Raw genomic sequence first — 27,652 nt, 5'->3', positions numbered from 1 at the left:
CTCCTTGGCCAGTCGGCCTCTTCGAAGCACCCTCAGACGAAGAGCCGGAATCCTCCAGTACTATAGTGTGGTCCGACTCCACTCGACCACCTTGGCTCCCTACCAAAGTACGTCGACGCCTCGAGTCGGATCTGGATCTCTCCCTCTGATCCTCTGGTCTCGTACGAGTACGTGTCGGAGGAATAGGCTGAAATAGAAAAACAAATCAAGTCAAGCATAGAAAATAAGCAAATAAGAGTAAGCAAGGATGTCAAGAAGAAATACCTCCATGCCGTCATCACCACGACGACAACTAGCTTGGTGACTCAATCTCACGAGTTGGTAATGAAAGGCGTCCATGGCTCTCGCCATCCTCATTATCACCTCGCGTGAGAATTGTCAAGCAATAAAGTCAGAATCAATCAAAGAACATGTATGCAAGCCAAATAATGATAAAAGACTTACCGAGGTCTGGTGGCGAGGTATCGACCTTTCTACCAAGCCAGTGCTCAGGGGCCATAAGAATCATCTCCTTGACCGGGCCGAAGTACCCCTGATAAGTGATGAACACCGGCGGAGGCACAAACTCCGCAACCGCTGACGCAGCCAGTCAAAAGAAAACCTGGGTGATTAAAATTTGCTAGGGGGCTATCAAGAGAATAAATCAAAGGCATTAAATGTACCCCCGCCTTCTCTGATATGCAAGGTGGTGGAGCCAAACGCGACATGTGAATCTCGCCATAACTCCGGTCCGGATGAATATGACGCTGCCAATCCGTACCAGCTGGCGATATGCCTAGATGGAGTCTCATGTCTGTCTGGTCCAACATGTGCCGTGGGGGATGAACAGGAACGACAAAGGAATCTAAAGAGTGCTGAATCGCAACTCTCTCACCCAGATACACCAAAGGTCATACGTCCCCTGAAATTGCGACGTTGAGCTGTATACTGGATAGCCCCTACAGGAAGGTCAAAATCGGCCCATGGCTGAAATTGGACCTCAGGCCCCTACAAAATGAATACCGATGAGATAGGATCCTACTAAGAAACAAAAGAACGAAAATGTTAAGCAAAGCATACCGAGAGAATCAACTATCGAACATGGGCGGTAGCAGTCTGGTCACTATAATGGCCTCCCCAACTAGCAGCAATGGGGAGCCCTCGAGGCGAAGGTCTCGCCGGTGAAAGAGACGGGAAGTACTCGTAGAACTAGACCTATAATAATAGGGAAGCATCAGCAAGTGCTAACACATATCTAAAGTAAAATTTAGTAAAGAGTAACATGGTGTACCTCTACGATCTTCTAGAAATTAGAAAGTGTGACTTCCTCACCAAAGCTGCAATAGCGACAAGCGAGTTGCAATCCAAGCAGGAAGTCAACATAGGCCATACTAGCCCAATCATATGTTCCGACCATATGAAGGTTACGAAGAGCAGGCAGGTAGTAGAGTAGCACTCGGCTACCCTTGTCAGGAGAGAAAGTCCCTAACAGAAGGATCAAAGCAAAGATGCGCACTCGCTGCTCCCGGGTGGTCGCATCATCTCGGAAAGCCTCTATGAGCATAGTCCGACGAATGCATCGGCTGCTAATCTGTAACGGCCGAGCCTCGCCGCGAGCTCGAATAGCGATAGGACCGAGTAGCTCCTCTATCTCGAGAGAGAAAACGGTGATATCGCTGCCAAATGGAACTGCAGCTGTCCGGAACTCTAGTTCGGTAATGAGAGTGAAGTCGACAGGAGTGATAGTCATCTCACCCCAAGGAAAATGAAAAGTGTTGGTGGTGTCCCAAAAGAACTCCACCAAAGCTCGAATCAGAAAATGGCTCGAGGACAAAGAATAGAGAGCCTGAGTGGCCTACAACATTGGAGTCATTGCCCGAGCCATGGAAACGAACTCGCTCGTTGGTCATCCCGAGTTGAACTCGCTCCGAGATGTGAAACAGGGGCGCAAAGTACAAGTTACGCCCATCCCACTCAAGGAACTCCTCTAGACTGGTGGAAGTACCCTCGCCGGCGTCGACAGGCTCGTCTTCTCGGTGAGCCCGACTAGAGCGTGAGCCGGAACCGCGTCGTCAAGTCATGCTAATTATGCGAGCAAACAGCAAATCAAAGGTTCTATAGTATCTAAGGTTCGCCGAGCCGCATGATACTATGTTCTAAAAAAAAAAAGAGAGTATGTAGTACTAAAACAGAGCATGGTTTTGATTCAAGCAGAAATAACATTTTTAAGCAATCAAACAATTTCTTGCAGTACTAGGACAAATATTGTGAGAAATTGAGCACGAATAGCTAGCAAAAACATGAAGAACAAGTCACATTGTTCTCACGAACTCAAAGGGTTCAACAATGGCAAATCGCTCATTTCTTCACCAAATTGAGTCAAACAAGTCTCAAAACACTCCTAAGGTGATATACAAGCTTAAACGAGCAATTCATGGCATAAAATTCAACAAACAAAGCGAATTAAGCAATATAAGTTCTAAATTTTCTAGAAAATCCTTAGAAAACAAGCACAAAATTCGCACAAAATAAAGTGAGTTTGAGCAAACTTTACATAGATCGGCATACTAGAGATCGAGAGCTTTGATTTGCAAAAGATTTGAGAGAATTTCGTTGAGAAACGAAGGAGAACGAGCAAGGAGAAGTTTCGAGCGAAACCGAGTAAAAAAGAGGCACGAACAGCAAAAATGAGGAAGAAAGGGTTTAAATCTGGAAAACCCGACTCCAGCGCGATGCGACAGGCCCGTCGCGTAACGACAAGCCGGGCGCGCCGAGATAATGCGTGGCAGTGCGCGCTGGCTCCCTTTCCTCAACGATGCAATTTGTGGCCCCCATATTAATTTATGCGGACCTCATGCAGCAATTTAAGGTTTCCTTGGTACGCTAGTTAGCCCCTATAAGCAAATTGACATGATTGGTAGTCGGCTCGATTACAATCGCGGTAAGTGATCGACCTGATGATGATCGTCTCACTTAGCTTAAGCGCCTAAGCATTGACTCATCGCAAGCACCAAGATATTGGTTCATAAAGCAAACGCAAACATCAAATGCACAGCAAAATACAAGGAACATCACCGCAAGCATTCCAACAAAGCACTAGCAAACTGAGGATCAACAAGCAGTGATCTTTGATAACTTTCCTAAGAAGGTTATCACGGAAAAATAGAGGACTGCTACAAGCAGAGTGATCTTCGACGATGTTCTCTAAGATGTGGAAGATCGTCATAAAAGCTGAAGATGGCTACAAGCAGAGTTATCTTCGAGAGTTTTTCCTAGGATGAGAGAAATTGTCAAAAATTTGAGGATGACTACAAGCAGAGTTATCTTCGATCGTGTTCCCTAGGATGTGGAAGATGGTCACAAAGAGACAGAAGATTATTACAACCAGAGTGATATTTGATAGTGTTCCCTTAGATGTGGAGGACTGTCACAGCGGAAATTGAAGACAGCTACAAGCAGAGCAATCTACAGGCGATGTCCCCTAGCTTGTGGAGGTCGTCACAACAAAAATGCAACAAAAAAATGGTTACCCCAGAGGCGTGTACTCGACGGTGCAAGATACGCATTTCTTAACTCTTTTATCTTTTTGACTAATGCTAGTTTGCAGGTATCGGCGTTACAAGAATGATTTAGGATCGCAGAACGTTTTGAATCATTCTCCGTCCTTATCGATACTTTGACTTTTGTTTTCGAAACAGATGTTTCTCCAAACTCAATCAAAGTGGGGGCTTCTATAGACACCTAATTGTGTCTCCCCAAAACCAAACCCAGTGATGAGTACCTTTCGTGTCATTTGATTAATGAACGAAGTGAAAGTATGAAAAGTCTTGTGATGCGGTTGTTTTAATAAAAATATCTTTCTTTTTGTCTTTAAAATGAACTCTATTTATGAAAATGTCTAGTCCATTTTAGTTTGGTCCATGATAAGGGTCCAATAATAGTGTAGTTGGATTGGGCTCGAAAAGAGCTTTCCAACGATATATTATAAGCCCAATTCCGATGAATAATGAGGAAGTTATGCCCAAAACACTAAATTGGGCCTAAAATGGTTTTATGGCCCAATGATCTAGTGGAGGGCCCATTAATTAGTATTCTTAAAATTATTAGGATTGATTTTAATCTTCTACAATAATCTAGAAGGTTATTTTGAGTTCTAATGGGATTAGGATTAATAATTATATCTTTTATGAAAATAAAGAATTCTATTTGAATTGAAACAAGTGTTTTAAAGAGATTAAATCTGATTTTCAAAGATAAGTAAGGGTGTTATTAAAACGAATTTAATTAGATTAAGGATTCCGTACGAGTTTTAGAAAACGCGTGAATCATCGCGAAACGACAAAACTAGCGCGCCACGACAAGGCTGTCGCACAGTGACAGGGCTGTCGCGTCACGCTGGACCCTGTCGTTCTGCGACAGATTCAGTTTTATTCCAGGTAGGATTCAGTCTTTTTTTTATCGTTTCCGGGCTATTTTTCTTATATATAGGGTCGTATTTCCTTGTTTTTATTCAACAATCATCAACAATTATCTCTCTCTCAAGCTAGAAGCTTATTCTTTCTCCCTCTTTCTAAACCTTCCCTTTCAAAAAAAAAAAAAAAATACCGCATTCACAAGTTCTAGACACACCTAGCCAAATTCGAAATTGCCATCGCCCTAGACGTGAAAGATTGATAATTTTTGAGGGTTTGGTCCCAAATCCCTATTTCAATTATTTAATTTAATTGTTTAGTTTAATACTTTCCTTAAAGTTACTAACGTGTATATTGTTTTGATAGAAAGAGATACGAGGCAACAAAGTAAGTTATTCAATTGCTCTATTTCTTTAGAAACCATGCTTAGATTATTTTAATTCCTAGTTGTATAGGATAGCTCCCGCTGAACTATCGCCCAGCTCACCAGCCCGATGGAGTCAGCCCGCAGAGCTGACAAGGTCGAACTCTCCACAAAGGAGATCGTACACCTATAAATAGAGGGAAAAGTACAATGGAAAAGAGGTTAGACACACAAGTTATTATACTCTCTGCATCTCTCTAAGTACACTTTCTCTCTCTAAACACTTTCTAACTTAGGCATCGGAGGGGGGTTCCTCGAGCCACCCCCGAGGGCAGTTAACGTGTGTTGCCTTGTGTAGGTTGTCGACGGGGCCCAGCTCACCCACCAGAACCCTTGGATCCATACCTGGAACAATTGGCGCTAGAAGGAGGGGAAGGATCATCTAACCTGAGGTTCACCAATTGAGTTAGGGACTAGTTGACAAACCACCATGGCCGGGGAGGAAGCTGTACAAACACCCATACCTAAGGCCAATGACGCCAAACAAACACCACAAAAAACACCACTAGCAACCATCGATCTCAAAGGATCCGCCGAGAAACCCAAATCCACCATCTCACAAAAATCCAACCAATCGATCCGGTAGGATCTAGTTCCATTTTCAAATACGGTATGCCATTGACAGGCGCGAACAATGAACCCATTGTTTCAGCACCCATAGCCTAAAAACCGCAGCCTGTAAACATGCCAGCCATTCTGCAAAACCTCTCTAAGTGCAGTAAGGAGCAGTTGGCAGCGATGGCAGCAGTCCTTGCTAACTTTGGTAAGGGAGCGAGCTCGTCACCAGTAGCAGTAGCTGCAGAACTAGCGGTGAAGAAGGCAACACCCACAACCCTCACTCCCGAGCAGAAGGAGCTCGTCCAGCTGAGGAAGAAGGTGTTCGAGTTGGAAGCTCGGAATCTGAACCGAGAATGGAGCGTGGAGGAAATAACCCAGGCTAAGGGAAGCCTGGAGAGACGAGTCGCCCGCAGCAGGTCGCCAGCCCCTGAGCGGGGACCGAGCTTGGATCGGGAGAAGCGAGCACGGATCCAGGTTATTCCAGATGATTCCCCATTTTGCCGGGAGATTCTGGAGGAACCAATGGAGAAGATAAAGATGTCAAGCTGCAGGTACAACGGAACTACAACACCTAAGAACCATATCTCGGCTTTTGAGAATCACAAGGTGCTCTATACCATGACGGATTCAGTCTGGTGCAAAGCATTCCCACCAATCCTGGAGGGGCTGGCAGCGGAGTGGCATGGAGCCATTCTAAAAGGTTCTGTGTACTCGTATAATCAGCTGAAAAGGATGTTTATGAAGCATTTTATAACCCTGGTTGACCAAACTAAGATGACAACTGAGCTGATGTCACTAGTTCAGGGGAAGGATGAACCCCTGAGGGAGATTATCACCAAATTCAACAAGGAAGCAACAACCATCCCAAATATGAGCCAGGGGGTAGCGCTACTGGTAATGCAGAGCGGTTTGCTACCGGGCTCACCATTCAGAGCGTATATGGGGCGTAAGAGCCTCAAAACGCTAGCTGAAGCGCTAGGTAAAGAGCACGAGTTCATCAAGGCAGATGAGACTGACAGGGAGATGCTGAGCAGGAAGGCACCAAACGACCTAGTTAAGCGGGCAGAAAACACAACCAGGACTGACCAGCTCAGCAAAGCTGAACAAGGTCGCAGAGAGGCGGATCGAGTTGTTGGGATGAGAAGGTCAGATCCGAAGAGAGGAGGAAGACCTTAAAGGTTCGACCAGTATACCCCGCTCACTCACTCGAGGTCCTACATCTTCAGCGTGAACAAAGCTGACGATAAGTGGCAGAGACCCCCAAGGATGGTTAATAGGAATCGTGATCCCAGCAAGTGGTGTGACTTCCATATGGATCATGGCCACACAACCGATGAATGCACACATCTGAAAGATAACATAGAAGATCTAGTTAGGAGGGGGTACCTGAATCAGTTCAAACAGCATGCTGATCTCCCCAAAAGAAGAGACGAGGACAGAACATGCCGTGACCGCAGAGGAGGTCATAGGGGTCTCGCTGAGGATAGAGACAGAGATAGCAAGCCAGAAGGCAGGGTGTATGTGATCAGTGGAGGCCCAGTACATGGGGGAACAGTGAACAAGGCACGAGCAGTCCTACGGGCAATGATACACCAGATAAACTATAATGAGAAGCGTAGGTGGCCACCTCTTCCCCTGCAGCCACGAGCTACATTTGATGAGTATGACCAAAAGGGCATAATCTATCCTCATGATGATCCTCTAGTGGTGACGATGAGAATTGCAAATTGGGAAGTGGACCTAATACTAATAGATGGTGGCAGCTCAACCAACATCATATATATCAGCGTGCTCAAAGAGCTGAACTTAGACAGGAAAGATCTAAAAAAGGTGAGTTATGAAGTCACCGGGTTTAACGGGTCTGGACTGACCCCGGAGGGTATAATCGAGCTCTCAGTCCAAGTAGGTGAAAGGTCAAAAAGGCGCGATGTTCGAGCAGATTTCTTGGTGATAGACTCTCCTTCACCTTACAATGTGATCATGGGAAGGCCGCTCATCCACAAGATCGGCGAAGTGGTTTCCACCTATCATCTTGCCATGGCTTACACAACTAATGAAGGGCGGTCGGCAAAGCTCAGGGGAAGCCAGAAGACGGCTCAACAATGTTACATAACTGCTCTAAAGCAGCCTGCTAGGACCAGACAACGGCCTGTCTCAAAGAAAAGGTCCATTGAGAAAGCCGAGAAAAAGTCAAGAAAAAGGAAGCACGAAGAATATCACAGGGAGAAGGAAAAGCAGAAGCTAGCCATGGAAAATTTTGAGCCTGCAAAGGAGGAAATGGCTAGACCGCTTCCCAGCGGGGAGCATGTTACAATTGAGCTCACAGAAGATGATCCTTCGAGAACAGTGAAAATTGGAAAGGACATTGATCCTGGAGTGGGGGTACACCTCATAGAATTGCTGAGAAAGAACAAAGACATCTTTGCATTTTCAGTAGATGAGATGCTCGGAATTGATCCTGCAGTCATGGTCCACTAGCTAAATGTGAGAGAAGATATTAAGCCAGTAAGGCAGAAGAAACGAAGCTTCTCCATAGAAAAAAATCAGGAAATCCAAGAAGAGGTGGAAAAACTCCTGGAAGCTGAATTCATTGAGCCTTGCGACTACCCGGAGTGGCTAGCCAACGTGGTCATGGTGAAGAAGGCAAATGGCCAGTGGAGGATGTGTGTTGATTTCACATATCTCAACAAAGCTTACCCAAAAGACTGTTACCCGCTGCTGCGAATCGATCAGCTGGTAGATTCAACCAACGGGCACGACCCGCTAAGCTTCATGGATGACTTCTCTGGGTACCATCAGATCAGCTTACACAACCCAGACTGGTAGAAAACCGCATTCATCACCGAGGGGGAGTGTACAATTACATAGTTATGCCCTTCGGGTTGAAAAATGCCGGAGCTACTTTTCAGAAGACAATGGATAGAGTGTTCATGCACCAAAAGGGTAGGAATGTTGAGGTATACGTGGACGACTCAATTGTCAAGAGCGTCATACAGGCAGGACATATCATGGATCCGGAGGAAACATTTGCCACCCAAAATAAGTATAACATCAAACTTAACCCGAAGAAATGTGTCTTCGGGGTGAGCTCGGGAAAATTCTTGGGCTTCCTGATCAGTGAGAGAGGGATAGATGCAAACCCGGAGAAGGTTGATGCAGTCCTAAGCTTACCTGAGTCTAAGTGCATTAAGGATATCATGCGGCTGACAGGCAGAATGGGCGCACTGACTAGGTTCATCAGCAAGTCAGTCGACAAAGCTTTACCGTTCTACCAGCTGCTGAAAGGGAACACGGAATTTAAATGGGGAGCCCCAGAAAAAGAAGCCTTTGAGGGCATCAAGGAGCATCTGAATAAGCTCCCAACAATGATCAGCCCGGAGCTGAAAGAAAAATTATAGTTGTACATTTCTGCGTCAATTCAAACAATCGCAGCCGTTCTCCTGGTAGAAAGACAAAAGCAGCAAAGGCCAATATACTTTGTGAGCCACGTGCCGACTGAGGCCGAGCGAAGGTACCCATTGGTGGAGAAGCTGGCTTTTGCGGTGGTAACTACAGCAAGGAAGTTGAAACTATATTTTGACACGCACATAATACAAATCCTCACAAATCACCCATTGGAGAAAGCATTACAAAAAATGGACGCGTCAGGCAGACTCTTGAAGTGGGCCATTAAGCTCTCCGAGCATGAGTTCGAGGTCAAACCTAGGGCAGCTATCAAAGCGCAAGCCCTAGCAGACTTCATCGTGGAAGCCTCGTACGAGGAGAAAGAAGATGATATTGGAATCTGGAAGGTAGAGGTAGATGGATCGTCAGCCCAAACAGGGAACGGAGCAGGGATCATAATGACATCCCTAGAGGGAAATGTATTTGAGTATGCCATTAAGTTCAAATTCAAGGCATCAAACAACGAGGCAAAGTACGAGGCAGCTTTGGCAGGCCTGCGTATGAGTATCGCAGCCGGAGCCAAGAAAGTCCATCTGCAGATTAGCTTTCAGCTTGTTGCCAGTCAGCTGAGGGGGGAATATGAGATTAGGGAATCCACAATGTTAAAGTATGTAAACAAGGTAAAGGAGCTGGCAGCTCAGCTAGTTCACTTCCAGATAGACTTGGTCCCTAGAGCGAGAAACTCCCAGGCTGATGCGTTATCAAAGTTAGCTAGTTCCACCCTGCAGAGCCTTACAAGGACAATGATGGTGGAAGTCCTGGAGGAAAGCAGCGTCGCCTAAAAAGAGCAGGTGAACTGCATCGGACAGCAACGAGCTTGGTTCACAGACATACTGGCATACAAAGTTCATGGCTCGCTGCCGGACGATGAAGTGCAAGCTAAGAAAGTGAAGAAAGACGCTAATTGGTACGTGGTGATGAATGGGGAGCTCAACAAGAAGGGCTTCTCAAAACCACTGCTAAGGTGTATTCCAGAGTGGGAGCAAGAGAAAATCATGGAAAAAGCACACTCAGGAATATGTGCCAACCACATTCGTGGAAAGGCATTGGGAGTAGAAGTTCTCAGAAGGGGTGCATACTAGCCAACTCTGACGCAAGACGCACTAGCATATGTGAAAAAGTATGACAAGTGTCAAAAATATTCCCAGTCATAAACCAGCCAGCAAATGATCTGACCTCAATCCTCAGTCTGACCCCGTTTTCTCAGTGGGGAATGGACATATTGAGGCCCTTCACCACTAGGTCAGCGGGCAGGAAGTACCTCATAGTGGCAGTAGACTATTTTACCAAGTGGATAGAGGCCGAGCCCACTAAGTACATAAAGGCAACCCAAGTCAGGACGTTCATATGGAAAAACATCATCACAAGGTTCGGGGTACCGCAGTGCATAGTCTTTGACCACGGGTGTCAATTCGACTGCGACACCATCAAGGATTACCTGGAGGACATGGGCACCAAGTACGCAAGTGCCTCAGTCTGTCATCCGCAGAGTAATGGTCAAGCTGAAGCAGCAAATAAGCTGATCTTAACAGCCCTGCAGAGGAAGCTAGAGGAGCACAAAGGCCTATGGGCTGACCTAGTCCCAGAGGTGTTATGGGAAAACAGAACCACTGAGAAAGAATCCACTGGTAAAAGCCCTTTCACTCTAGCCTACGGGGCTGATGCAGTTGTCCAAGTGGAAGTACAAATTCCCAGCCTGAGGATACAACACTATGAGCCACAAGGAAATAAAAAGCGCATGCTGGAAGAGCTAGACTTCCTGCCAGAAGTAATGCTAAAAGCATCTCTCAAGCTGGCAGCCCAGAAGAGTAGGATTTCCAAAGCTTTCAACAAAAGAGTCAAGCACCAGGAGCTCCTGCCTGGAGACTTGGTCCTCAGAAAGACAGCAGCAGTGAGAAGAGGAAACCAGCATGGAAAGCTGTCAGCCAATTGGGAAGGCCCCTTCATCATTCATGAGCAGGTAGGACCTAGTGCATTCCTCCTCGCAGATCAAGAAGGTCGGGTCTTAAGGAATAGTTTCAATGCTGATGTGTTAAAGAAATATTTTGTTTAAAAAGGCAAGAAATTAAGTAGAACTGGGGATAATTGTTTCAATTTTGCAAGAACTCTATTTAGCTCATGTTATGTCAATTAAGGCATTTAAGCCATTTTAATTCAATGAAATACGAGCCTTTACGTGAGGAGTATATTGCATAAACTTGTTTAAATATATCATGCTTTAGCATCATACACTAACATTTAGAAGAAAAAAAAAGAAAGAAAGAAAGCATGCAAGTGCTGACGACAGAAAGCACTTTAGCATGGAGCAGCGAAACAACGTTAAACGGCAAAAGAACATCCCTCCCTAAAATCTCACATTACCTGCTCAAAGTAAAACAGGGCACCACCTCGGGGACGCCTGAGGGGGAGGCCTGGCACGTTCAACTTGAGCAGGAAAGAGCAGTAAAAATGAAGAAGGATGAGCTGCGCGGGCAACACTAAGGTTCTCTTAGTCCCACTTAGCTCACCTCTTTGAGGGGGAGAGGAGGAGGAGATAGACATATAATAAGCCCTTACGAAGAGAAGTAGGAGGCACAAAGCAATAAGTCACAGCATAAACAAGCTGAATGACATAAACAACAAGTCACGGTGAAATAAGTTAGATGACATAAACAAGCAGCTAAAAGCTGGTTGACACAAGTAAGTCTCAGCAGAGCAGACTGAATGATGCCAAACAGTCAAACAAGCAGCCAAAAGCTGGTTGACACAAGTAAGTCTCAGCAGAGCAGACTGAATGATGCCAAACAGTCAAACAAGCAGCCAAAAGCTGGTTGACACAAGTAAGTCTCAGCAGAGCAGACTGAAAGATGCCACAGTCAACAATTGAATAAACTAGCCAATATGCAAGCAAGTCTCTACAAGAATTAAGCAGAGTACATGAAGCATAAACATACAATACAAACAGGGCAGAAAGAGCAAAGCTCATCGAAGCTCCAGCTAAAAATAGAAGAGAGCAAGAAGGTAAGAAAGCCCTCAGCAGCCAAATCAAGAAAATAGGGAGGCCCAACCTACGAGGCTTCACTTAACGCAACAAAGGGGCTGCTGTTCTAAGGCCTAGGTACTACTACACCTTGGCTCAGCAGCAGGTTCAAACGAGCACGCAGACCACAAAACAATCAGTGGATGAAATAGTAGAAAAATCATTAAGTACATACAACACAAAGCTGAACCCCTGCCCACCAGGACAGGGTAAACATCTAGCAAGTCAATTACAATATATGCAAATCTGAGCCCTAGTTCACCAAGACGAGGAAACACTCAGCAAAATAAGTCAAGGAAACATGAATTCAAGTTACGCTGGACAGGCCCAGCAACAAAAGATAAAGTATTCTGAGAAGACACAAGAAAATATAATCTTTAGCGGCTATACACCCCAATGACAGCAACAAAAGCTACCTAGTTACCACGGATCTGGGTGAGGAAAACTCAGAGGAACCACTAGAGTAGGAAGGTGACAGCCGCCATAACCTTTATTGTCCACCAGCCAAAGACTCCACCCCAATAGTTGCAGCAACGTCGGGGCAGAGGGGAACCTCCAAGTTCAGCACGGCATGGTCAGGAACCTTGCAGCTAGCAGCACGAGGATGGTCAGCGGGCAGCTCGAATAAGCCAGCGTCGCCAGCAGCCTCAACCTTAGCCTAGAAAGTGTTGAAACGAGCTTGCTGCTCCTCACCTTCACTATACAAACTGCTCACGCAGTGGGCAGCAGCCTCCCATCCACCCTCATGGCGATCAACCAATAAATTAGCAAAAGCAGGAGAAAGCGCAAAGGCCTTAAGTGCCTCCTTCCTAGCAGCTTCCAGCTCAGTTATATGCCCAGCCCATAGATTGGCAAATTCTGCTTCCAACGTCTACACCCTGGCCTGAGAAGTCTGCAGCTGCTCTTTGTAGCTCGCCAGTTTGGTCTGGGTGAGCTGAAATTCTCCAACTAGAGCTGCAAGGCGTCCGCCCTCTCCCATAGAGGAGTCACCTCTATGACCATGGCATCACCTCTATGACCATGGCCTGCTGAACTTCCAAATTCTTCTGAGAAAGAATTAGGCCTTGATTCTGATACTCCTTCTCCACTGTAAGCAAGGCATTGGATAAGTCCCCAACAGACCTGACAAGCTACAGAAAGGCAGAGAAAGGAAAGAGTAAGCCAGAATAGAAATTAATTAAAGATAAAAATAAGACAAGGCATTAACAAAAGAATAAGCAAAAGAAGAAAAAGAAACCAGAATCAGAGAAGAAAAGACTAAAAGCAAGGACTTACCTTTTGCAAGTCATGACAAGCCGTAGCCGCCAGGAAGACTGACCGAGCTGCGTGTAGAATCAGCGGGGAGACGAACTCCCTAAGTAAGACGATACCCCAAGGTACCACCCTTCTGGGGATCGTCCACGAACAAAGATTCATCAGCCATCACGTTCATCTCAAGGTGAAAAGGAGCATTCTCAGCTCCAGCAGGGCACAACAAGGGATGAAGGTGGGCATCAATGGGGATCTTAGAAAATTCAATGGGCCTAGTAGGGCGAAAGGTACCCCCAGCAGAGATTGAGGTAGCAGACAGCGGGTTCTCAAAGGCATCACTCAAGAATTGGTGAACACAATGATTAAGTTCACTGGAATTCCGAGTATCGACTCCCCTGTCAGCATTCCCAACAGGAAGCCCAGTGTTAGCAGAGTGAGAAGCAAAAGGAACAAGGCTAGAGGAGGTGCGAGCCTTTTTCGCAGCGGGCTGATCCTCAGCAGGGGCAGAGGTCACAGGATCATCCTCCAAATCAATAATTGGCTAATCGTGCTTGTGAGTACTCCCCGCCTGAGAGTGCCCACCCCTGGTGACGCTTCGGAGCCGCCGTCGCAGTCCGGAAGGGCGCGGCGGAAACTTTAGAAGCTTCATGATAGTCTTATCAGGAAGCTGGAAATAAGTGGCTTCAGCAGAAGGAGCTATAGTATCCTTCGCAGCAGTAGCAGTATCGATATTAGAAGAAAAGAGCAGAACATGCTCAGCAGAAGAAGTGGGCTTTACACCCGTAGCAGTAGTAGTCTCAACCTCATCAGAGGAAAACTTGAGAATGTTATCCGCAAAATTATCAGCGGTATTCTTTGGATAATCAGAAGCTTGATCAAGTTGGTTTTTGGCAGCAGAGGTCTAAGGTGCCACCTGGCCGGAAGCCGCAGCAGGCTGCTTCTCAGGAGAAGCACCATGCGCCACTAACGCCTCAGACTCTAAAGCCGCTCTTCGGGGGGTAGGCCGAGTATCGCGTCTACTCCCAACAGTGGAGGATGAGGGCTCAGCTTCAGCACGGCTGGATCCTGCACGATCAGCAGCTGTCACAGTGCCAAAGACAGCCCGCAGCTCAGCTGGAGCTAGGCGCACCTCATTTTTCAGGGAACCAGCATATACCTCCAGAGTGTTAAAAAGTTCTGGGGATTATCAGGGGTAGTAGTTAAGGGGTCCCTCCAATTATCAGCCAACCCAAGAATGCGCCTATCCAGCTTGTCATAACCTAAAAAGGGGAAATAAAGAAACAAAATAACATAAGGACCAAGGCACCAAAATAAAAAATAAAAATAAAAAAGAAAGGGAAGAAAGGAAAGCAAAAATTTACCAGCCTCATGCGTATAGCACAAACGCATAGCAGAGAGCTGCTTGTTGCCCACAATGTATATAGAGTTAGGCAGCCAGATCTTGGGATATTTCGAGTCACCAGTCCCCGCTCCACGCAGAGCGTCAAAGGCCTCCGTCTCATAGGCAGACTGAGATGGGGAGACAGTAACCCCAACCATGTTGGTACGAATCTCCCGAAAATTGCGCGGCACAGCAAAAGTAGAGGGAACCTTTACCCTGAAGAACTTACCAGTCCAATCCCTGAAGCGACCAAGCTTTGGGAAGGACAGAACTCTACCATCCTTGGGAGCTACGTAGTACCACCCAGACTCAGTCCCAGAAGCAGACCTTTTCAGGCTTATTAAAGACTTGAATAGGTGCAGGGACTCAGGATACCTTCGAAACCGAAGGAACCATAGCAGGCAGATCAAGGTGTGAAGGGAAGCTGGATGCAGCAAAGATATACAAATATTGAAGGCACAAAACACCTTCTCCAAAGTAGGGACAAGGGGAAACCTCATACCCAAATCCAGCTGAGAAGCAAACACAGCAATATGACTAGCAGGGGGAGTAGACAGCTTCGCATCATCAACGGGCATCACCAACTCATAGCCCTCACCAAAACCGTAAAACTTCTGCCCAACAGAGGCAAGGTTCAACCTCTTGGCGTCCTTACGCCAACTGGAGTCCATCACGCAGTTCTTGGGCCCATAGCATTGTCATCCAGAAAGAACTTAGTTTTGCCTTCCTCTGCAGGCTCCACAACATAAGTGGGCTGACAATCATAAAAAGAGCGATCACCTGGGGATTCAGTCATCCTGCTCGAATGGATGGCTAGAGAGGGAGATGGTGATGAAGTCTCGGCACTGCCACCCGGCACTACATAATGGTCAAACTGATTCACATCAACCATGTCATCAAGCCAAGAAAAACAGTTTAAAGGCTGAACATGGGGAATGGGGCTAACAAGGGACACATCAGGGGGATTAGCCTTGACAGCGTCGGCTAACTGTTTGTGGCGCATTGCGCGCATCCTTAAACGGGTGAGACGGGACAAAGGAATCCCATCCAAAACAAGCACCCGCTCGTAGTAAGGATCAAAGAAATTAGGGTGGGGCTTGCGCTGAAAAGGGCGAAAAGCACTACCCTTAGTAGGACGACTACTGCCTGACCCAGATGCAACAGTAGGAGTCGCAGCAGTACCCGTCCCGCTCGCAGCGGGGGGACAATCAAAAGGCATAACCACTTGTATAGGAGTGGGGGAAGAAGAACGAGAAACAGGAGGAGTGTGCGCAGGGCGCTCACCTGAAGGGGATGATCGGGAAGGAGAATCCGACTCGGTGGCCACTTGAGGCTCACTTATGTTATGACTATCAGAAGCTTCAGACATTATGAAATCTATAAAGACAAAAAGCCCACAAAGAGGAGGAAGAAGGCAATGGGGCACCGAAATTGAAAATCAGTTTATGGAGACAAGAACAATGGAGGAATAAAAAGAAAGAATCAAGAGCGCAATTACAATAACATAAAGGGGTAAAATTGGAAAATGATAATTGAAACGAGTCAAAAGACACAATTTTGTGAAGAAAAATGCAGAAAGAAGCAAAATTAGGTAAGTACATACAACAAAAGGTACAAAGTAAGTACCTTTAGAACAAAAGTTTCAGAAGCAACAGAGTACAACAACAATGGCGAACACAAGAACTCGAACAGAAGTGAAGTTCAAAACTGCAACCAAGAGGAAAAGAAAGGCAAATTAGTAAGAAAGCAAGAACAAAGAGGAGAAAAGTTAATATGACAGGAAATTAAAGCAAAAGCAAAGATGAAGGAAGCAAGAACTTACCCCGCAACAATGAAGGAACAGCGAGCGTCTGAAGAAGAAAACGAAGAGCGAAATTTTTGAAATTAAATGAAGAAGAAAGGAAGATGAAAAAAAAAGTGAGGAAAGTAAAAGAAATGAAAAGGGGGGGACAGTGAATTAAATACAAAGTAAATGGGCGGTTGGGCATGAAGTAAAGCCAAACCGCCATGTCACTTCAGTAAAATCGAAACTGACGGCTTGGATCATCTACACGTGTCCCACTCATGCAAACGTTATTCCCTCCTTAATAAAAAAAATGCACACTTCAGCGGGAGTGATCGAAATCCCTCTCCGCAAGCTCGTCATTTCTCAAACTTCAGCGGGAGTGATCGAAATTCCTCTCCGCAAGCTCGTCATTTCTCAGACTTCAGCGGGAGTGATCGAAATTCCTCTCCGCAAGATCGTCATTTCTCAGACTTCAGCGGGAGTGATCAAAATCTCTCCCTACAGTCTTGGCAAACCACGACCAAACGTGTGCTTAGCAGCCAGGAATAGAGCCATCATAAAAACCCAGCAGTACGGTAGCACCATCACCAGAATTAGGACCTGACCTCCCAAGTCTCTGGATCGCATCAACAACCCAGACGACCCGTTGAGCCACGACCGATAAGGCCACACGCTCAGAATAACTGGCATGAATGACTTCACGCCATCTCTTGAGGGGCTAGTTGTAGGGGATAGCTCCTGCTGAGCTATTCCTTCCAGCTGGGCTCAGTTGGGAAGATTCCACCGCGCAAGTAAGAGTCGGCATGAGTGACCTCATACCACCTCTTGAGGGGCTAGTTGTATAGGATAGCTCCCACTGAACTATCGCCCAGCTCCCAGGGTGTGCACTCATGGCCGAGAGAACAACTGTGAGGGGCTCACCAGCCCGATGGAGTCAGCCCGCAGAGCTGACCAGGTCGAACTCTCCACAAAGGAGATCGTACACCTATAAATAGAGGGCAAAGTACAACGAAAAAGAGGTTAGACACACAAGTTATTATACTCTCTACATCTCTCTAAGTACACTTTCTCTCTCTAAACACTTTCTAACTTAGGCATCGGAGGGGGGTTCCTCGAGCCACCCCCGAGGGCAGTTTACGTGTGTTGCCTTGTGTAGGTTATCGACGGGGCCCAGCTCACCCAGCAGAACCCTTGGATCCATACCTGGAACACTAGTATCATGTTAGGATGTCTTTATTGCTTTCTAGTATCATGCTTAGGTTGCTTCCTATTTCTTCTATCATGTTAGTATCATGTTAGGGATAAAGTTTTGATCTTTATTGTTTAGTGACATGCTAGGATTTGTTATTTATCTTGTTAGTATCATGCCTAGGATCTTGCTAATATTATGCTTTCATGAGATTGAGAATATGATGATGATGATTTGTTGTATCAATATTATGTTGCTTGATATATTATTGTTGTTGCTTGATCACGCCTTTTCTTGCAGGTTTAAAGGGAATTTGTGCTTGTAATCACGTTTACTAAGATAATTAATAATCTTGATTAGGATAATATGATTTTAATTCAAGTGATTGCCAATAATAGTTTTGTTTGTGCATTAATATTCAACCAACATAGATTAAACAGGTTTAGGATTAATATATTGATTGTATGTTAGTCAGAAAGCGCACATGAATATGAGAAGAATAAAGTAGAGGCCTATTTTTACGGCAGGTTCAATCTCTTTTAGGTTGGATTTGTACCTTCATCCCTGAATATCCAGTCATGTTTCCAGACCACTATGGAGTTAACGATCTCATGGATCGTGAAGGGGTGTAACCTTCACCCTGTGAACGGTTTACAAGTTCCTAAAACTTGTTGGTGACTCTTTTGCTCTAGCTTCCTTCCCTTTGGACGCCACCATACTTAATTGTATAATCACAGTGGGGCTCAAGTGTGGGATGCTTGAAATATTCCTTCAAGCAGAGTTCACTTGAGCTTCTTCAAGTCCTTGCTCTTTCTCTCCTCCTCCTACAGCTAGAACTAGCTCCTCCTTAATCTCCTGATTGGCCTAGGATATGGCTTGCCCTCGTCTTGGGTGTTGATAACTTCATCAGCGTACTGATAAGCCAAAGCCCAGATACCGTACTCCCTCCCCGGGTGCAAAGCCTCCCAAGCTATCTTCATATGGTTTGTGCAGTCGGACTCGTTCTCTTCGACGATCCGCTCTTGCTCGACATCTAGCGTTACCTTAAAGTTCGCCTGGGCTTGGGCCATTTCTTTTGTCAGGTGATTGACGTCTGCTCGGAGATTAGTGTTCTCCTTGTCAGCACCCTCAAGAGCCTTGAGGTCCGCCTGGCATTTTTCAGCGCAGCCTCGAAGTCAGAAGCCTTCTTCTTAGCAGTCTCCAACTCAGCCGTCAAGCACCTGATGCTCTCCGCCTGCGTCATTTCAAACGCTTTAGTCTTAAGTTCATTTATTGTAGTTTGGTATTGAGCAACTTCTGTGGAGTCTCGCGCAGCTTTATTGGCTCGTTTACCTTGGTTTGCTTGTGGGCCCATGGCCTCCTCAACCCATCAACCCTCAGCATAGCCTAAGGATATAAACGGAGTGTTAGGGGCTCAAGCGGTAATATACTTAACAAAATCTATTGGAAAGATCATACCTCAGACAGGAGGGCCATGATCCGTTCGAGGTTGAACGTCTCTATGCAAGGGATGGCATCCTTCTCCTTCTTAGGGATGGCCCTAAGCATAGACTTGGCATACTTCTGCACATTCGGCCATCAGGGGAAATCTGCATCACGACCAAGATTGGGTGAGTTAGCTGTGTAGGCGGTACCTATCTGCAGACGGCTGCTAGAAGAGCCTTCAGAAGTCTACTGTGAGTGAGATTTCACCCGCATGGGCCAAGGTAGCTCAAATAGGGATTTGAAGGGACTAGCAATACCTAGATCAATAATCTACAGGCTGTCATCACCCACAGTCGCCTTGGGCTGCTCGTTTGTTCTAGACACCGCCTTGGTGCCAAACTTCTTGTCTAGTTCTATACTTAGATCGAAGCCCTTCAAACTTATGATCTTCCCCTCGATGTTGAGACGAGTCTTCCCAGCCGGGGCTTCTAGAGCTGTCTGGGTTGAAGAAACCTTTTGAGATTTGGAGGGGCTATAGGCTGCCTCATCCGGCTTCCGCTTGATGAGCTTTTAGAGGGATCAAGGAACATCCTGAAACACAATGGCATGATGAGTATACAGCCGGTATAGCGCCACTTCTAGTTGAAAATTAAAGGTACCAAGTAGGGAAGACGGTGAATACCTGACCCTTGGCGGCTATTTCAGCCCTTTGTTTCTCCGCCTTGTCCTTGCGGATTTATGCTGCAGACCGTTTGGGGGTTTTCTCTTCAGAGACCATGTTCCTACCCGTCTCTGCAAACAAACCGTCTGTCAGAATACATAACATAAATAAAACCGAGAATGTAACACAGACGGCATAGTTACAGCCGGATGCATACTGGACATACGTCTATCAAACATTGTACTGAGACCGCAGGAAGACAAGAACACCTCGTCTCTCAACCATTCATGCTTAGGAATCCAATTCTTGGGGATACTTATTGGTTCCCCGGTTGAGAGGTAGTCTGTTTCAAGTTCAAAAAATCCCCCCTCTATGATTTTCTCATAGTCCTCGTCTGGAATGGCAGGGAAATTGCATTTTTAACCTAGAAGGTCCGACATCCTATTATATTGCCTGTACTCGCGGTTCTCTCTCTCCTTGAGGGAGGACACCAGATAGAAGCACTCCTTCCAATTACACTTAGACACCTTGTCTAAGGTCATCTGGTATTTGGGGTATGTGGTAAGATCAAGTGTAATACGTTCTCCACCCGCCTGGGCTTCAACTAAGGTAATGCATATGCGCAAAATCCTCCCAGCCGGGGTGGAGCCCTTGCCATTCGCAGGCGGCTATCTAACCCAAAATGTTGACCCAAGAATTTAGAGGCAACTGCCATACGCCCAAGCTGTATCCCCGGAGGATGGCTTTTACTAAATCGTAAAGAGGGAAGCGGAGGCCGGCTAGGAACGCCGCCTCATAACAGCTGAAGTACCGGTTGACATTCATCTGTTCGTCTTCCCAGGAAATGGTGCCTAATTCAGGAGGCACCCAGATGTTAAATCCGCCTCTTAGAGGGTACTTAAGCTTAAAATTATCTAAACCCTTCTCCATTGCAGCTCTATCTTTGGCTGACACATGGATCTTAGTCGGGTTGTTCTTCTCTTTCCAGTTTTTACGTTCCTCTTCCTCGCTGTCCTCAAGCGGGGGAAGATCATCATCACCACCATCCTCGTAGCTAGACTTGGAGGCGGTGCTTCCCCGGTCTCTCTCTTGGGAAACCTCTTCACTGTCTGACCCTGAGGCAGACGTGGTTGTTTCCCGTCTCCATCTTCGGGATGAGCTTCTTCAAATCCAACAATGGAGATGGCCTCCTTACCATCTCTACCCTCAGCCTCGAATAAAATTCCATCACTTGGAGTCTTGGGGATCCTAGAAGGGGAGTACTCCCCCGAATCAACCTGCATGTCTCCCCCCTAAACCGGTGTGATTTCATCATACGGTACCTCCAATGTACTGTCTCTCCTCCGCTATCTGGTGGCTGTTTGGTTAGTTCGAGCCATTGTGTCTTGTACTAATACAGAGATGGTCGGTTTTGGGGATGTACAAGGCTGCTCCATACACCTAGAGCCGGCACCCCTAGTCCTAGACTCAACCGTACCAAGAGACCGGTTGACTACTGACCTAGGTTGTGCCGTGTGTGTTGGTGATGGATCCATTTATTTAATGTAAATATACAAATGGAAAAAAAAAAGAATGAGCTGAAGGGGGTAGAGACCGTACCTTAAAATCTGACTCTAAAAGGGGTTAAGCGTTTACTAGCTTCAGCAAGTGGGTTGAAAGTGATTTTTCTTGTTCATAGCACAAGCGGTTGCTAACCTGTTGGGCAGAAGGGAAAAAGAAGCAATTGTTTGTGTTTAACACAGACGGTGGTCAGAGTTTCTCTCTCTAGAACTCTTTGACTTTATCTCTCTTGAACTTTTTGGAAACGTCCAAAATGAGGGGGGGTAAAACCTGTATTTATAGATGGGTAATTTTAGGGGCATTCCCGTAATTTCCCCGGAATTTGAAAAGTTAAATTTCACAGTTAAAATTCAACCAGTGGTAGAGTGACATGTGTCACAGATGCCACGTGGCATGCCACGTCACATCTATGAGGGCAAATGTTTTGGGTAATTTTTACCCATGCCATGTGGACCAACCAGCAAGCGACACGTGTTAGTCCAAAATGGACCTATCTCCATTTGACAAGTGGCGTTCCCGGAATTTAAGGGAAAAGATGGCCTTTAGGGCCCAAATCTCGAGAAAGCCGTAAGTCAGCAGCCCGTCAGAAATTAGGTCAGAGTGACCTAATCAAGGGCACATTTATCGATGACCCTATAAATAGGGAGATTCCCCCCATTTTGGGGACATCTACATTCATTTATTACACTACCCTACATTCTTTCTCATAAGAGAAAACACCTGATCTCTGAATCCGTTCATTTATTACACTACCCTACATTATCTCTCATCAGAGAAAACATCTGATCTCGGAATCTGTGAAGATCTCACTTTACTTTTCTGCACCCTTACATTCTCTAAAGCCCGTTCTAACTTGACCGTCGGAGGCGGAGCTCCAACCACCCGGAGTCTCCGTTGTTTTGTAGGTACAGGCCGCACTAGACCAGTCTTTGAGCTGTAACTCTCCCGAGGGACTAAAAACACCCAAAACAATTATTATTATTGTTATTCTTATTATTGTTATTGTTATTGTTGTTGTTGTTGTTGTTGTTGTTGTTGTTGTTGTTGTTGTTGTTGTTATTATTATTATTATTATTATTATTATTGTATAGGATAGCTCCCGCTGAACTATCGCCTAGCTCCCAGGGTGCGCACTCATTGCCGAGAGAACAACTAAGAAGGGCTCACCAGCCCTACAGAGTCAGCCTGTAGAGCTGACCAGGCTAAACTCTCCACAAAGGAGATCGTACACCTATAAATAGAGGGCAAAGTACAACGGAAAGGAGGTGAGACATACAAGTTATTACACTCTCTACATCTCTCTAAGTACACTTTCTCTCTCGAAACACTCTCTGACTTAGGCATCGGAGGGGGGTTCCTCGAGCCACCCCCGAGGGCAGTTCACGTATGTTGCCTAGTGTAGGTTGTCAACGGGACCCAGCTCACCCAGAAGAACCCTTGGATCCATACCTGGAACAATTGGCGCTAGAAGGAGGGGAAGGATCATCTAACCTGAGGTTCACCAACTGAGTTAGGGACTAGTTGACAAACCACCATGGCCGGGGAGGAAGTCGTGCAAACACCCATACCTAAGGCCAATGACGCCAACCAAACACTACAAAAAACACCACCAGCAACCATCGATCCTAGAGGATCTGTCAAGAAACCCAAATCCACCATCTCACAAAAATCCAATCCCATTGGATCGACGACTGCTGCAGCTAAAGCAGCGTCGAAACCAGTCGATCTGATAGGATCTAGTTCCATTTTCAAGTTAGAATTAGAAGCCTGGGAATCTGAACCGAGAATGGAGCGTAGAGGAAATAACCCAGGTTAAGGGCAGCCCGGAGAAACGAGTCATCCACTGCAGGTCGCCAGCCTCTAAGCGGGGGCCGAGCCAGGATAGGGAGAAGCGAGCACGGATCCCGGTCATTCCAGATGATTCCCCATTTTGTCGGGATATTCTGGAGGAGCCGATGGAGAAGATAAAGATGCCGAGCTGCAGGTATAACGGAACTACAACACTTAAGAATCATATCTCGGCTTTTGAGAACCACATGGTGCTTTACACCATGATGGATTCAGTTTAGTGCAAAGCATTCCCACCAACTTTGGAGGGTCTGGCAGCGGAGTGGCATGGAGCCATTCCAAAAGGTTCCGTATACTCATATAATCAGCTGAAAAGGATGTTTATGGAGCATTTCATCACCTTGGTAGACTGAACTAAGATGATAACTGAGCTGATGTCGCTAGTTCAGGGGAAGGATGAACCCCTAAGGGAGTTTATCACCAGATTCAACAAGGAGGCAACAACCATCCCAAATTTGAGCCAAAAGGTAGCGTTATTGGCAATGCAGAGCGGTTTGCTACCAGGTTCGCCATTCAGAGCGTATATGGGGCGTAAGAGCCTCAAGACGCTAGCTGAAGCGCTAGGAAAAGCGTACGAGTTCATCAAAGCAGACGAGACTGACAGAGCAATGCTGAGCAGGAAGGCGCCAAACGACCCAGTTAAGCGGGCAGAATTCTCCCGGGTAGAAAACACGGCCAGGGCTGACCAGCCTAGCAAAGCTGAACAAGGTCGCAGGGAGGCGGACCGAGCTGTAGGGGTGAGAAGGTCAGACCCGAAGAGAGGAGGAAGACCTGGAAGGTTCGACCAGTATACTCTGCTCACTCTCTCGAGATCCCACATCTTCAGCGTGAACAAAGCTGACGACAAGTGGTAGAGACCCCCGAGGATGGTTAATAGGAACCGTGATCCGAGCAAGTGGTGTAACTTCCATAGGGATCATGGCCACACAACCGATGAATGCACACACCTGAAAGATAACATAGAAGATCTAGTCAGGAGGAGATACCTGAAACAATTCAAACAGCACGATGATCCCTCCAAAAGAAGGGAAGAGAACAGAATAGGCCGTGACCGCAGAGGAGGTCACAGGGGTCCCGCTGAGGATAGAGATAGAGATAGCAAACCAAAAGGCAGAGTGTATGTGATCAGCGGAGGACCAGTATATGGGGGAACCGTGAACAAGGCGCGGGCAGACTTGCGGGCAATGATACACCAGATAAACTATAATGAGAAGCGCAGGTGGCCACTTCTTCCCCCACAGCCACAAGCTACATTTGATGAGTATGACCAGAATGGCATAATCTATCCTCATGATGATCCTCTGGTGGTGACGATGAGAATTGCAAACTGGGAGGTAGACCGAATACTGATAGATGGGGGCAGCTCAGCCAACATCATATATATCAGCGCGTTCAAAGAGCTGAAGTTAGACTAGAAAGATCTAAAAAGGGTGAATTATGAAGTCACCGGGTTTAACGGGTCTGGACTGACCCCAGAAGGTATAATTGAGCTCTCAGTCCGAGTAGGAGAAAGGTCAAAAAGACGCGATGTTCGAGCAGAGTTCTTGGTGATAGACTCTCCTTCACCTTACAATGTGATCATGGGAAGGCCACTCATCCACAAGATCGACAGAGTGGTTTCCACCTATCATCTTGCCTTGGCTTACACAACCAATGAAGGGCGGTTAGCAAAGCTTAGGGGAAGCTAGAAAACAGCTCAACAATGTTACATAACTACCCTAAAGCAGCCCGCTAGGACCAAACAGCAGCCAATTTCACAGAAAAGGTCCCTTGAACAAGCTGAGAAAAAGTAAAGAAAAAGGAAGCGCAAAGAATATCACAGGAAGAAGGATAAACAGAAGTTAGCCATGGAAAACTTTGAGCCCGCAAAGGAGGAGATGGCTAGACCGCTTCCCAGTGGGGAGCATGTTACAATCGAGCTTACAGAAGGTGATCCTTTAAGAACAGTAAAAATCGGAAAGGACATTGACCCTAGAGTAGGGGTGCACCTCATAGAGTTGCTAAGGAAGAACAAGGACATCTTCGCATTTTCAGCAGATGAGATGCCCGGAATTGACCTGCAGTCATGGTCCACTGGCTGAATGTGAAGGAAGATGTTAAACAAGTCAGGCAGAAGAAACGAAGCTTCTCCATAGAGAAAAATCAGGCAATCCAGGAAAAAGTGGAAAAACTCTTGGAAGCTGGATTCATTGAGCCCTGCGATTACCCAGAGTGGTTAGCCAACGTGGTCATGGTGAAGAAGGCAAATGGCCAGTGGAGGATGTGTGTTGATTTCACATATCTTAATAAAGCATGCCCGAAAGACTGTTACCCACTGCAGCGGATCGACCAGCTGGTAGATTCAACAAGTGGGCATGCCCTGATGAGCTTCATGGATGCCTTCTCAGGGTATCATCAAATCATCTTACACAATCTAGACCAGCAGAAAACTGCATTCATCACCGAGGGTGGAGTGTACAATTACATAGCTATGCCCTTCGGGTTGAAGAATGCTGGAGCTACTTTTCAGAAGACAATGGATAGAGTATTCATGCACCAGAAAGGTAGGAATGTTGAGGTGTACGTTGACAACTCAATTGTCAAGAACTTGAAGACAGTTACACATTCAGCCACTCCTTACTAGATTTCCTGGATTTCCTCAGCAGGCTGCAGCTCAGCTAGTTCACTTCCAGATAGACTTGATCCCTAGAGTGGGAAACTCCCAGGCTGATGCATTATCAAAGTTAGCTAGTTCCACCATGCAGAGCCTCACAAGGACAGTGATGGTGGAAGTCTTAGAGGAAAGCAGTATCGCTGAAAATGAGAAGGCGAACTGCATCGAACAGCAACGAGCTTGGTTCACAGATATACTGGCATACAAAATTCACGGCTCGCTGCCGGACGATGAAGTGCAAGCTAAGAAAGTTAAGAAGGACGCTAACTGGTACGTGGTAATGAATGGGGAGCTCAACAAGAAGGGCTTCTCGAAACCACTGCTAAGGTGTATCCTAGAGTGGGAGCAGGAGAAGATCATGGAAGAAGCACACTCAGGAATATGCGCCAACCACATCGGTGGAAAGGCCTTGGGAGTAGAATTGCTCAGAAGGGGCGCATACTGGCCAACTCTAACGCAAGATGCACTGGCATATGTAAAAAAGTGTGTCAAGTGTCAAAAATATTCCCCAGCCATAAACCAGCCAGCAAATGATCTGACCCCAATCCTCAACCTGATCCCGTTTGCTCAGTGGGGAATGGACATATTAGGACCCTTCACCACTAGGTCAGCGGGCAGGAAGTACCTCATAGTGGCAGTAAACTATTTTACCAAGTGGATAGAGGTCGAGCCTACTAAGTATATAAAGGCAGTCCAAGTGAGGACATTCATATGGAAAAACATCATCACAAGGTTCGGGGTGCCGCAGTGCATAGTCTCTGACCACGGATGCCAATTCGACTGTGACATCATCAAAGATTACCTGGAGGAAATGGGCACCAAGTATGCAAGTGCCTCAGTCTGTCACCCGCAGTGTAATGGCCAAGCTGAAGCAGCAAACAAGCTGATCTTAACAGCCCTGCAGAGGAAGCTGGAGGAGCACAAAGGCCTATGGGCTGACCTAGTCCTAGAGGTGTTATGGGCAAATAGAACCACTGAGAAAGAATCTACTAGTAAAACCCCTTTCACCCTAGCCTACGGGGCTGATGCAGTTGTCGTAGTGGAAGTGCAAATTCCCAGCCTGAGGATACAACACTATGAGCAACAAGGAAATAAAAAGCGCATGCTGGAAGAGCTAGACTTTCTGCCAGAAGTAAGGCTAGAAGCAGCTCTCAAGCTAGCAGCCTAGAAGAGTAGGATTTCCAAAGCTTTCAACAAAAGAGTCAAGCATCGGGAGCTCCTGCCAGGAGACTTGGTCCTCAGAAGGACAGTAGCAGTGGGAAGAGGAAACCAGCATGGAAAGCTGTCAGCCAATTAGGAAGGCCCCTTCATCATTCATGGACAGGTAGGACTAGGTGCATTCCTCCTCGCAGATCAAGAAGGTCAGGTCTTAAGGAATAGTTTCAATGCTGATGTGTTAAAGAAATATTTTGTTTAAAAAGGCAAGAAGTTAAGTAAAACTGGGGATAATTGTTTCAATTTTGCAAGAGCTCTGTTTAATTCATATTATGTCAATTAAGACATTTAAGACATTTTAATTTAATGAAATACGAGCCTCTACGTGAGGAGTATATTTCATAAACTTGTTTAAATATGTTATGCTTTAGGATCATAAACTAACATGCAGAAAAAAAAATAAAAAAAAAAAACACACATGTAAGTGCTGAAAGCAGAAAGCACCCTAGCATGGCGCAGCAAAACAACATTAAACGACAAACGAGCATCCCTCCCTAAAAATTTCACCTTACCTGCTCAAAGTAAAACAGGGCACCACCTTAGGGACGCCTGAGGGAAAGGTCTGGCACGTTCAACTTGAGCAGGGAAGGGCAGTAAAAACGAAGGAGGATGAGCTGCGCGGGCAACGCTAAGGTCCTCTTAGCCCCACCCAGCTCACCTCTTTGAGGGGGAGAGGAGGAGATAGACAAATAATAAGCCCTTACAAAGACAAGTAAGAGGCACAAAGCAATAAGTCGCAGCACAAACAAGTTGAACGACACTAATAAGTCACAGCGAAATAAGTTGAATGACATAAAACGAGCAGCCAAAAGCTGGTTGACATGAATAAGTCTCAGTAGAGCAAACT

At 46.2% G+C, this 27,652-nt stretch overlaps 4 protein-coding genes across 4 annotated transcripts; all 4 read left to right on the top strand.

The window, feature by feature from the left end:
- The first annotated feature begins 9,008 nt into the window (after window positions 1–9,008).
- Window positions 9,009–9,599, top strand: LOC145565095 (uncharacterized). Its single transcript, XM_081625194.1, has one exon. It carries the CDS (start codon window positions 9,009–9,011, stop codon window positions 9,597–9,599), a length of 591 nt encoding a protein of 196 aa, XP_081481320.1.
- A 665-nt stretch (window positions 9,600–10,264) lies between these two features.
- LOC145565094 (uncharacterized) lies at window positions 10,265–10,886 on the top strand. Its single transcript, XM_081625193.1, has 2 exons — window positions 10,265–10,777; window positions 10,875–10,886. The coding sequence occupies exons 1-2, from the start codon at window positions 10,265–10,267 to the stop codon at window positions 10,884–10,886; spliced, it is 525 nt and encodes a 174-aa protein (XP_081481319.1).
- A 12,917-nt stretch (window positions 10,887–23,803) lies between these two features.
- LOC145565093 (uncharacterized) lies at window positions 23,804–24,352 on the top strand. Its single transcript, XM_081625192.1, has one exon. The coding sequence runs from the start codon at window positions 23,804–23,806 to the stop codon at window positions 24,350–24,352; it is 549 nt and encodes a 182-aa protein (XP_081481318.1).
- Window positions 24,353–25,197: 845 nt separating this feature from the next.
- Window positions 25,198–26,758, top strand: LOC145565092 (uncharacterized). The gene is made up of 2 exons (XM_081625191.1): window positions 25,198–25,494; window positions 25,583–26,758. The coding sequence occupies exons 1-2, from the start codon at window positions 25,198–25,200 to the stop codon at window positions 26,756–26,758; spliced, it is 1,473 nt and encodes a 490-aa protein (XP_081481317.1).
- Window positions 26,759–27,652: the final 894 nt, after the last annotated feature.

Source organism: Chenopodium album, chromosome 10 (assembly GCF_948465745.1).
Source record: "Chenopodium album chromosome 10, dcCheAlbu1.1, whole genome shotgun sequence".
NCBI lineage: Eukaryota > Viridiplantae > Streptophyta > Magnoliopsida > Caryophyllales > Amaranthaceae > Chenopodium > Chenopodium album.
This window is presented reverse-complemented; position numbering and strand designations above follow the sequence as displayed.

Coding starts and splice junctions, on each gene's coding strand:
- LOC145565095 (XM_081625194.1), top strand. CDS start 9,009: ATGGACGCGTCAGGCAGACTCTTGAAGTGGGCCATTAAGCTCTCCGAG.
- LOC145565092 (XM_081625191.1), top strand. CDS start 25,198: ATGTGTGTTGATTTCACATATCTTAATAAAGCATGCCCGAAAGACTGT. Junction 25,495..25,582: donor AGAAAGGTAGGAATGTTGAG/GTGTACGTTGAC, acceptor TTTCCTCAGCAG/GCTGCAGCTCAGCTAGTTCA.
- LOC145565094 (XM_081625193.1), top strand. CDS start 10,265: ATGGGCACCAAGTACGCAAGTGCCTCAGTCTGTCATCCGCAGAGTAAT.
- LOC145565093 (XM_081625192.1), top strand. CDS start 23,804: ATGGTTAATAGGAACCGTGATCCGAGCAAGTGGTGTAACTTCCATAGG.